General features: G+C 48.8%; 1 protein-coding gene across 5 annotated transcripts in view; it reads left to right on the top strand.

Moving 5' to 3' along the window:
* Nucleotides 1-11,806, top strand: part of RFX4 (regulatory factor X4) — a 161,101-nt gene extending 149,295 nt beyond the window's left edge. For all 5 annotated transcript variants that reach the window (XM_072742486.1, XM_026010932.2, XM_072742487.1 and 2 more), the window contains exons 16-18: nt 74-236; nt 1,876-2,014; nt 10,211-11,806. In XM_072742486.1, the coding sequence (XP_072598587.1) occupies nt 74-236; nt 1,876-2,014; nt 10,211-10,483 (575 nt within the window). In that variant the 3' untranslated portion in view covers nt 10,484-11,806. The remainder of the gene's footprint in view (nt 1-73; nt 237-1,875; nt 2,015-10,210) is intronic.
* Nucleotides 11,807-12,037: the final 231 nt, after the last annotated feature.

The raw sequence follows: 12,037 nt of genomic DNA, 5'->3' as shown, positions 1-12,037 counted from the left end.
AGAGTATGGGAGGCCACTCAAGAGTAGGGCATGGAAGAACTGAGTGTGTGACTTTTGCATCTTATCTCTGCAGGAGCAATGCAGTCCTACACATGGTCTCTGACCTATACAGTGACAACGGCAGCAGGGTCCCCAGCTGAGAACTCCCAACAGCTGCCCTGTATGAGGAGTACTCATGTGCCTTCTTCCTCCGTGACACACAGGATACCAGTTTATCCGCACAGAGAGGAGCACGGGTAGGTAACTTCCTGGGATGCCGCCGGACTTTTAAATTTGGCTTCGTTTAGCAGTTGTTTTCTCCAAGGGCAGGAAGAATCTGTCCTTCATGGGGCTTGCGTAGCGTGCTCAGGGCGGCCCCACCTGTAACTGTGTCTCGTGGAGCCCATTTCCCAGATGAGGAAATCGAGATAGCGGCTCAAGTTCAGTCCTGCAGGGTCACACAGCCGGTAGACACAGGGCCCAGACTGACCACCTGTCTTGACTCCAGAACCTGTTCTTCTCTCTCTTCGCTGTAGAGCCTCAGCAGAAGGCCCCCTCCCGACAGTTACCCCAGGTGGTAGAGCCTCACAGCGGCGGGGGCTTCTGTGATTGGATTAGAGGAGGACTTAGAGGGTTGAGGCCCCCTGGACAGCAGCAGCTGTTAATGGGGTACCAGGAACCCCTGTGCGTTCCAATGGTGCTTTGTGCCCGAAGAAACAAAATATTGATCTTGCCCCATCCTTCCCCAAATCTGTGTAGTGCCGTTGCTGTGATGAATGAATTACAAATCCATTAAAAAGTGTTACCTGAATCATAGCTTCTTGCCATCAGGCAGTGTCTTAATCAAAAGACACTAATCTTATCATGTCTCACATCCAGTCATTTGGAAATCACTTATGATGCTAAAAAAGGCCCTTCTTCTCAGGAAGGCAAGACTCTGCCAGGCAGGTCCTGTGAGACGGTGCCAGCAGAGCCACGTGGGAGATGCAGAGGACGCCCCCTTAAGTGCCCCCACATGGTGCCCAGCATAGCGCTGCCGGGGGCCAGCCCCACGTTCTGTCCGCAGGCTCAGGTCCCTGACCAGTGGGAGGGCAGCCTTTCTTTGCTCAGGGGACCTCTCCGAGCATCTTTCCACACATTTAGAACAGACTTTGAGAATTGCTTCAGGAAGCCTTTTGATTCCAGAACAATGGCAGAACAGACACCCACGTGGCCTTACATCAGTGTTTTTGCTGTAAAGATGTTATTAGAACAACAGTGAACAGACCTGTATTTCCCAGGACCTTCTATTTTAAAGAGTGTCTTCACCTGTCTGAGCCCCAGAATAACCAGGGCTAGCGTTTTTACAGATGTGATGAACAGGCTGCGAGGACCCCAGGGTCCCCCAGCTAGAAAGGGGTGGAGCCAGGCTCAGCACTGGGATCTCTGACACCGGGTTGATGGCCCACGGTGTTTCCCCACTGGAGACAGCTCCCAACTATACACAACATCCTGCCCCCTACGGGCAAGCAGAACCCTGAATGATACAAAACATAAATCCCAAAGTAGTTTCTTCTTTCTTTCCTATTTGACTATAGGCTACACTGTGGGGCTTTTCAACGGGACAGGAGGAGAGGTTTCCATCACTAATTATGTTTTGCTCAGGGCCGGCTCCCATTCCCTGAGCGTGCTCTGGGTGCTAAGGGAGGTGTGCTGAGGAGAGAAGGAGTCAGCCCAGGAGTCTGAACTCACCACAATGGGGTGGGAATGGTAAGAACCAAAAAAAGGAGGAGAAAAAATGGAAAAGAAGAAAAAAGAACGAAAGGGGGGGGGAAGATGAGGTTGATTTTTAAAGGCGTCACAGTGATTCGCTGTGCCGGCCCCGGCACAATGTTCAGCATGCCCACTGCTTTGCAGGTACACGGGAAGCTATAACTACGGGAGCTACGGCGGCCAGCACCCGCCCCCCATGCAGAGCCAGTACCCGGCCCTCCCCCATGACACAGCCATCTCTGGGCCGCTGCACTACTCCCCTTACCACAGGAGCTCTGCACAGGTGAGTTGTGGCCCTGCGTCCTCACCCAGGCCTCAGGATGCTTGGTGGTAGGTCTAGTCAATTTAAGACAGCTAAGTACTTTCTGTATACCGTGTGTGTCTGTCACCAAAGAGAGGATGGGGCTTTCCTCAGGGTCACTTCTCACCCTTTGGTGGCCACCCACTGAGGCGGGTGCTCGGCCAGCGTTCATAGCGTTCATGCTCCACTCCGTCTCGCACACGTGGGTGCACACCAGTTGTCTTTGGTCCTGCCCTCTCCGACCTCTCTAATCCCAGAATCCAGTCAGCCATGATGTCTGCTGCCCTTTCTCAGGCAGCCACCCCCACACGGGATCTTTGGTCTCCCATCCTCCGGGGGCCAGCCCTCAACGAGTCCGGTCAGGATGGTTACCTGGGTATCATTCTAACTGGTCTCTGGGTCTCACATCTGTTCCTTTCCAGTCTGGTACATACACACAACCTCACCTGAAGAATCTTCCTGAAATGGACCCTTTATCAGATTGTTCTCAAGCCACACATTTCCTTTGGCTCTTCCCTTGTCTAACAGACCAAGTCAACCCTCTGTGGCCTGTGGCGAATGAACTTGTGGTTGCACCTAGAATGCCAGTGTCAGGCCCTCTGCTTGTCTCAGACACTTCCTGTGGCTCTGGCCTCAAAGGCAGTTGGTCACCAGTTCTATTCAATTCTACATCCTCAACGGCTCTGTACCCCCACTGTCTTTGCCTCAGCTCAGGTCTAAGCTAGACGGTGACAAAAATCCTTCCCATCAGTCTCTGTGTCACTGATCTTGCCCCTTTCTGGTCCATCCTCTACACGGTAGCTGGAGGAGCCTTTTGGAAAAAATCAGACTGGCCATTAACACTCTCCTTTTCATGTCATCATGTTCAAAGACAAGTTCAATTCCTTGGCATGTCTCTTTTGACTTGCTACCATCTGGCTTCTGCCTGCCTCTGTGGCCCACCAGCCCCACCCCCACCCCATTGGCTCCAGCCATGTCCACCCCCGTGCAGCTCCCAGATACTCTCTTCCCAGGCTGGGACTTTCTTTCCTCCCAGCCTCCTGCTTGTTCAGGACCAGCACCTCACTGTCTCTGTGGCACCTCTTGACACCTACCCTTCCTTCCTCCAGCACCTTATGAGGTACCACTGTTCTAGAATCACATGGCGCCTCTGTCAGGAACCCTCCGCACACCCCAGTATCATCACTGACTTCTCTGACTCCTACAGGAGACCCCAGAGCTCCCCGAAGACAAAAAATTAAATCTAGTATCCTTGAGTTACAGGCCATGGCACCTATGAAAAGCAACATCTACCTTTTGCTGAACACTTGTCATATGCCAGACGCTGTGCTGAGCAATTTACACATCGTCAGGGTAATCTTTGCAGAAAAGAAGTGAGAGGAGCCTGCCCGAGGCTTTGAACCAGGCAGTGTGACCCCGTGTGTCCAAGCTCCTACACGTGGCCCTCTGCCACCTCTCCTACGTCGGCAGTCACTAAAAGTTTCTGGACCCTATGAGACAGGAAGTGAGGCAGCACCCACAACAGGAGTGCAGAGGACCCTCCACTGTGGGTGGGGCTGGGAGCCTGGGAGGCAAGGTGGGACCGCTGCTTGAGGGGGGCTCCCAGCATAGGCTGGAAGGGGCCCAATACAGGCAGAGAGCTCTGCTGCAAAGTGCTTGTGGGAATCTAGAACAGAGATGGCAGAATTGAGGAGGGTGGAGGCTGTGGTTGCATCAGCTGCCAGCCCGCGGATTGGCCCCTGAGGGGAGGCTCTGAGGAGAGCGTATCCATAATACACAGGCGCACGGGGCAAACAGGCCTCTGTTTTGATTTCCATCCTCAGTACCAAGGGGAGCCCAGGTGCAGTCCCCAAACAAGGTAAGAAGTTGATTCCACTAAACCATCACCCGGGGCACTCATTATAGGCCTCCAACTGCGTCATGCAGACAAGCCAGCTCCTTAGGTATTGCTTCCCTCAGGAGCAGAGTCTGTGCTGCTCAGAAAATGACTGTGATCCGCAAAATGACTCAGAGCTGCTGTCAGAGCCTGGGCCGCACTTAACAGCAGTCTAAGCAGCTCATGCATTCGCTCACTCACTCACTCACTCACCCATTCCCTCCTCACATGATCTTGGGGTCTGTGGTGTGCCAGGCCTGCTCCAGCCCCTCATCACACGGTGGAGAAGGGGACAGAAGTGTGCCTGCTCCAGTAGGAGAGTCACTGAAGCAGCAATGGTGGATCAGAGGCTACAGTCCCCAGCCACGGCACCCATCACTGTGTTCCCTCTTTCTTCCCCTCCTTCGTTTCTGGGATGATATTTTTAAAGCCATTGCCATAAAAAGAAACCAGGGTCTCATAAAGGCCCCTGTGGTGATCAAAGATAGGTCTGCAGCCTCCACTCAGGAAGCCACAGAAGCCCCCGAATGGAGCACTATCATTTCATAGCAGTTTCTTATTCGAAGGGCCAAGGACTAATTGAAAGCCCATGGGAGTCTTTTGAATCCCTACGATTCAAGAGGTGATAGGATCAGTCAGCCTGTTCGGCACCGTGCCCTGCGACCCTCTGACAACCTCTGACCACACACTCCTGTTCTGTGCTTGGAGGGCAATGCCTTCGTCTCCGTCTGTGAAGTGGGGTGAGAGGTTAATTATATCACCTCTCTACCCCAGCAGATGGGGGTGATCGGTGCTTCTGGAGAAGGTAGAGTCTGAACACAAAGAATTCTTTCTTTTGTTTGTCATTAACATTTATGGATCAAGCCCTGTTTGGGGCACTTTGCAAATACATGACTCACTTAATTCTCATGGCAACCTGGGGAAGGAAGGCATTTTCTCCAGTTTCTAATTAATGATGAGGAGACCACCTCATAAGGTAATTTGCACATCCTATGCTTCCAGTAAGGTAGCAAAGCAGACTCAGATGTAAATGCCCCAGCTCTGAACCCAGAGCCCAGGCCATTTGGAGGGTAGGTGCAAATTCAAGAAGTTACTGCAACTGTTCTCTGTCAGTGTCAAGTGACAGAAGAATCACACGCCTAGACTCACTCTTTCTTTGCTCTCACAGTACATGGGTTCAACAGTGAGCATAGAGGGGGGAAACCCACTGCAGGGCTGATTAGTTTTAGCTTTCCAGAGCAGAGCTCAAGCTGTTCCAATCCTGAGCACTTAATATCGCACTTCATTATATCAGGCTCAGCGGGGACAAGATAATTCTGAATTGGAGAGAAACCACAATTCTAGAATATGGTTAAGGAATGCATTTGGTCATCAGCACAATAGTAACTGAATATAAATAACTTCTGCAAATAAATGCCCATCTTACAGACTGATACAGCGTATCCATGAAGTGCAGCCATCACCTGCATCCCAGCATTTATATGCTCAAAATAATGTGAACTTATTTGGTTTTTGCAATAGGGTGTGTGTCTGTGCTCTGATCTCTCCTGGTTATTTACATGACATATGCCTACCTCTTGGGTAATAAAGGTAAACCTCCAGTCCTGCTTGAATTCTCATAATTTCTGAATTAGTGAGTCCAGATGAAGGAGGTTTCATACTGTAAGGTTGGAATTACTTCAGAAAAACACTTCTTGCATCTATGCTACACTTGTTCACACCAAACTAAGTGAACAAGAGGTAGTCTTAGCTGCCTCTTCCCCCGTACCTCATTCTTATGCCTGACCAAATAGGGGAAAGAAGCCAGACCAAATGCATGGCTACAAAATATTTCTGGGCCTCATTCAACACATGTTTGGGGAACTTTTACCCGTGAGCAACCATGAAGGTGCACCAGGCCCCTGAGCTCAAAAGCCATTTGATCAACTAGAAGCTGTATGGCTAGACATTCACTTAGAATAGACTAGAAAGCTGTTCTTTATGCCTCATCTGTATGGCAAAGGTCCGGCCTGGCCAGCCAGTCACATGACTACAGATTCTCTAGTGGCCCAGCCCAGCCCAGCCCAGCACCAATTTTCTTAGGGTGTTAGATTTGGGGATAGCAACCTGAGCCAAAATCAAAACCATAGTGGCGTAAGCCCTGTGAGTGTAGGGCCAGGCTTCCAGGGTTCAAATCTCAGCTCTGTCTCTAATTAGCTCTGTGCCTTATCTGAAAAATGGGGAGAATTATAGTACATATTTCTTAGGTCTGTGAGGGTTTAGTGAGTTGATAAAGTTTAGAACAGGGCCTGGCTCATGGGTAACACTATTTGTGTATATTATCTTTTGTAACACCACAAATATTATATTTTGCACAATTAAAGAATATCTGTTTCTCTTGCTATACTAGCTTTAGAGAGACCGGGATACCTGGTCTTTTTTTCCTGACCATTACATCCCCAGGACCCAGAATAGATGTGGCTTTTAGTGGGTACTCACTTAAATACTTGTCAATGAAATGAATGAATGAATGAATGAATGAATGGCTCCTCAGTCTGATACTAAGTTGCTCTGTGACTTCAAGCAGATCGTTTCCCCTCTTTTGACCTCAATTCTCTCATCTGTGAAATGAGAGGTAGGACCAGATGGTTAGTCACTCAGGCTCTTCCTATCATTATTGCACCATGATCTTATGATGTGAAGAATATTAATAAGAGCTAACACATTTTGAAAACTTACTATGTGGGAGTTCTAAGTGTTTCATGTGTATTAACTCACTTAATCCAGACCCTAAAAACTCAGTGGATGTGGATTGTCAGGCAAAGATTTTAGGGGAGCTACATCCTCTTCCAGAAGAGGGTACGAAGAAGCCTGCCTGGGGGCAGACCCACTGGTAGGACTTTGGGGCAGTGTGAGAGCCGCCTTTCATAGGAAAACAGTTTGTGCTCCTGACTGGGCCACCTCTCACCCCTTGCTCTGGGAGTAGCCCACTTGGTGAGGGTCAGGGATAAAGGGCTCATTCTTCCCTCTTCATGTGCAGGAGAGTCAGCCGTGGGATGGGGAGTTGTTTCTCAAAATAGAACTTCCTAATATGATTCCAAAGAGGCCTGTAGTCAATCACAGCTGAGATGGCCATCTGACAGAAACTTTGACTCCTGATGCATGTGCACACGCATGCGTATGTGCCCATGAGCACCCCTCACACACCTCTCTCAAAGGCAGGGACTGGTGACTTCTCTCCAGTTTAACATCAGTAGTAGCCACAGCGTGTGACTTAACCCAGCAGATGGCAACTTCCTGTTATGGGCCCTCAACAAAAAGTGCCTTTATTCTGGGCAGAACTCTCTGGACCCCAGGGTTTGTGCCCAGCATGCTTCAGGACCCCGCATGAAACCGGATGTAAAGTGTGAAAGGTGAGGCGGGTGCCACAGGCCGGCCTCAGCCGCTCCCACCAGACTAAATAGAAGCCTCATTGGTGGCGTTAATCAGCAGGCCGAGGCAGCGGGCACTTCAGCCTCTCATCTTTCAATGGTCTCTTCACCACGGGGAAAACGAGTCACTGACTCATTTGCAATTAGCTGACCTAACGGGACAGATTTTTCCATGCTAGATTCTGTGGTAACAGGATTTTATTGTCCCATTAGAGATATTTTGAGCAAGTCTCATTTCCAGGCAATTACGCTTTTGAGTCTGTGACACAACCCCTGGGCACAGCTGCATCTAGGGTCCTTGATTAGGCACAAAAGCCACACTCTCTTGGGTTCTATGGGAAAGAGGCTCCAAGTCCATACTGTGTGACATTTTACCTACTCGGGCCAAGCCAAGGGAGGTTCTGTCAGAAGCAGCAAGACGAGGCCTGGTCAGAGCTGTCAGGCCCCGTGATGTGCCGGGGAGGAGAGAGCTGAAAGCCAGAGAGACGAAGACCTTCAAGTGTAATGGGGTGTGTTCCAAAAGCAGTGTGTCTTCCTCTTTCGTGTGATTCAGCTGTGACAGGTTAGGCCTAGTTTGTGCCACAGTGATGTGAAGGGAAAGAGCTACCCCAGCACTGGGTTTTTGTGCCAGCCGGCAGGGGGACTGTGTGGGCACGATGCTTTACCTCAAGGGGCCTAGCGTTCTCAGGTGCATCCACGGGATTGGATTATATGATCCCTAAGCTTCTTTCTAGTGGTAACACCCTGGTATTCGGTCACTGGATAGTTGCTGAGGTGCCAGGCATCGTTCCAGATGTGGAACGGTAGTGAGCATGACAAAGCCCTGCCAGGAGCTTAAGAATAGAAGTCAGGGGAAACAGCTAACAAGTGAGATGGTAAGCGCCTGACCTGAGACAGAGGTTGGAGCATTTAGCTTCTTGAGATGGAATGTCCAGAAAAGTCTCTGAGGAGGTGACATTTGAGCTGAGATCTGAGGAATAACAACAACAACAACAAAAGGCAGCCATGCAAGGAGCTTGGGGGGTAGGAGTGGGAAACCAGTGTTTCAGGCAGAGGGAACAGGTAGGACAAAATTCCCTGAGAGGGGAACCAGCTTGGCATGCCACAGGATGGGGAGGAGGCCCCTGTGCCAGGGAGAGCACCATGGGGTGAGGTGACACATGTGCAGGGAGCTTAATCGAGGGAATATCAGGAGGGGGAAGCAAACTTTAGGAAAATAAAGACCGTTTTATAATACTATTTCTTAACATTACATGTTTGATACCTGGGGTCTTGTTCTCTTGGGCAGGGCCAGGTCTGTTGAGCTCTCAGGCCTGAGGCTCCACTGAGGCTGCCGTACAAGCAGCGTCCTGTAGGCTCCCTTCACGGGGACATGGATGTACTTCAGCGATTCTCGATTCTTGTCTGATTTGAGGCTATGACAGCCTCGCTGCGCTGTCCACGGTCTCCTTGGTAACAGCCCGAGCCGCCTGCCCCCCCCCCCCAGGCACCGCCCACACTTCTCCCCCTTTCCTACCTGCGCTTTGGCTGTGGAGTGGCTGCGGGCCCTATGTTAGGCTCGCGGTCCTGTGTAAGAGAAACCCTCACTACCCGAAGGTGGGGCTCTCCCGACCTCAGTCACTGTCCCTCCGCATGCTTGGGGCCTAACAGCCTTTCCCTGCTTCCCTCGGGCTCCCGCTCACAGGAGCAGAATAGTTCCCTTTGGCCCCCTCGACTCCAGGGAGCAGCCACTGTTGTCAGAATCCCTTCTCGCGGCTGTCTAGGCTTCAGCCTGTCTGTCTCTCTCCCAGGAGGCAGCCTCCCACCTAATCCCTCGGGGCTCCATTCTCCAACTGTCAGGGAAGACAGATGGGGAGCAGAAGACTCGAGACATACTCTTTCTCCCCTACTCGCTGCCCTTGCCATCCTCGTGGACTGGCTCCCGTCCTTGTCGGGGTGGACCTTACGTAGCCCAGCAAGGAAGTCTGCGTGTGTGGGGGCCGGCCTGCAGACTAGGAGCCCTCCGTGGGAGCCCAGCTCCCCTCACCTTCCTCCTCTCCGACTGTACTCCGAGGGGCTTATTTGCATGGCTGTCTTGGAAACAGAGAAGAATGTAGAAGAAGCAGCACTTCAGAGGCACTTCTCTTATTCCTAATTCTTTCTAGAACTCTTTCCCTCTTCTGTCCTACACAAAAGCACCCCTCCTGTCGCCTCTCAATTGGCTTATCTCAACTGTTTCCTCCACATTCACACCAAGCCTAACAATTCACCATTTCCTACTTGTGCATCTTTCAGGACTTCAGTGAATGTGAATCAAAAAGAGAGATGTTCTCTAAATGATAGGCACTAATAATAACTTTTGAAGCTGTTGGCTTGCTTCCTCTTCAAAAGCCTGCTCTCAGGCTGCAGTTCATAATTGAATTCAACTGTAAAATGCTATTTTTAATAATGTCACTGTGTTGTACTTGGGAGTATTGTTCTCTTGCGTTGATGGACTGAGATCTATCCCATCTCCAGAACTTACGGTAAAATTCAAAACCATACATCCATACGTCCATATCTGTTTGGACAAGCTGCTACTTACACACATACATAACTCTCACACCACTGTATTCATAGTGGGGCTATTCCCTCTTTTGGATTTGACGTGCCCAAATATTCCAGATTTAGAGCAAAAATCAGTATTAGCACTTGAGCGAACACCAGTTCAACCGTGGATATGAAATCCTTTGCATTTCTCCTGTTAGTTACTTCCTAGGCCAAGGTTCAATCTTTTGGAAGTTCACAGATTCCTATCAACTTTCATTAAGAGCATCTTAAGAAATTAACTTACTCTGTGAACATGACCAGTACTGTGTATATGCAACTTGCAAGCTAAGTTTAACTTTGTGGAATTTCTTTCCCCTCAACAAGTACCCTTTCAATAGCCCTACTTCCCGGATGGAACCCTGTTTGATGAGCAGTACTCCCAGACTGCATCCTACCCCCGTCACCCCCCGATGGCCAGAGGTGCCCACAGCCAACACGTGCTACACCAGCCCGTCTGTGCATTCCACGAGGTATGGAAACTCTAGTGACATGTACACCCCCCTGACCACGCGCAGGAATTCTGAGTACGAGCACATGCAACACTTTCCTGGCTTTGCTTACATCAACGGAGAGGCCTCCACAGGATGGGCTAAATGACTGCTATCGCAGGAATCCATATTTAATATTAATAATAATTATTAATAATAATAAACCCAACAACCCACCCCCAGAAGACGTTATCTCTATACATCATAACGCATGGACTATTCCTAGGTGTCCATTTTCCTAATGAATGTGAGTCTGGGATTCAGTGTGGGATGGATAAACTTTAGTTCAGAAACAGGACTCACTAAAAGTCAGTGAGATCAGGCTCCCGTAGCCAAGCCAGACTTGACTGATTCTATAGAGCACTATTTTGGGCAGGCCAATCTGTGCCTTTTCCCTCCGTTCCATGACTTTGCTTTGTGTTGGCAAACACTCCCTGTAAACTACTCATTTTCCTGTTGACAAAAAGCTCATTAGTCTTGATGGATACTAGAGACAGAGTCTGGTTTGTGTTCTTGGATGGGCACATAATTTACCAAGAGCATTCACCTTGCCATCTGTCTGTCATCTTACCATCCGATGAACCACCCTCAGGTATGTTCTACGTATCCCTTCTTCCTGGCACCACCACTGCTTCCTGGAGCATCAGGGCTAAATGCTGGTGGCTGGAAAACTCTAGATTCCCTGCTATTACACTCGTGTCTTTCACAGTACCTGCATTGTCTTGGAATGTAAGCACTGTCTAGAGGGAAGGAAGAGGCCTGTTCTGTATGCCTTAAGTTGACTGAGGTTTGTAGGGGACCGGTTCTTCTACATATAAGTATTTGTCCTAAGTTTGCACAATGGGTAGTGTCAGCAAAAGGCAGGAGAGGGGTTTTTAAAATTCTGTGAGAATGTGGATTTATGGTATTGAGTATCACACTCAGCTCTGCTGTATTATTAACTCTCTGAAACCAGATGGACCAAACGTTAACTTACCTAGCACCAAGTGTGAAAATGACTTTCATGGTTCCTTCATAAGACCATAATAATTTCCGACACTTTGATAGAAAAAAATTCAAAGCTGTGCCTTTGAGCCTATACTATACTGTGTATGTGTGGAAATAAAAAATGTATTGTACTTTTGGAAAAATTTTTTCGTAGGCATTTTTCTGTCAGATTTGTAGCAATTTGTGAGGTTCGTTAGAGATTAACATAGGTTTTCTTTCTGTATTATAAAATGCACCAAGCAATTATGGTGGACCTATTACCCTATGGGTAAGAAATAAATGGAAATATGACATCGGATGTTTTAGCAGTTGTTCTGTAAATAAAATCTTTGATCACACCACTCAGTGTGATAATCATGTCTACAGCTAAAATGGAAATAGTTTTATCTGTACAGTTGTGCAAGATATGAATGGTTTCACACTCAAATAAAAAGTATTGAAATGACCTCTTTCTTCATTTTCATTTTGCATTTGACCTGTGTGTGTGTGGGAGAGAGAGACAAAGACAGAGATAAATAGCATTCTGAATACTTAGGGTATATGGAAGTAGGCAAAACAAAATTATCAGCTTGTGTTTATACACTTCCCCCATCATCTTGTCATAAAACAATCATTAAAATTTGGATATGCCACACATCCAGTCCTCAAATGATTTAATACCGATGGCCTAACTGAG

Source organism: Vulpes vulpes, chromosome 16 (genome assembly GCF_048418805.1).
Source record: "Vulpes vulpes isolate BD-2025 chromosome 16, VulVul3, whole genome shotgun sequence".
In the NCBI taxonomy this organism is placed as follows: Eukaryota; Metazoa; Chordata; class Mammalia; order Carnivora; family Canidae; genus Vulpes; species Vulpes vulpes.
This window is presented reverse-complemented; position numbering and strand designations above follow the sequence as displayed.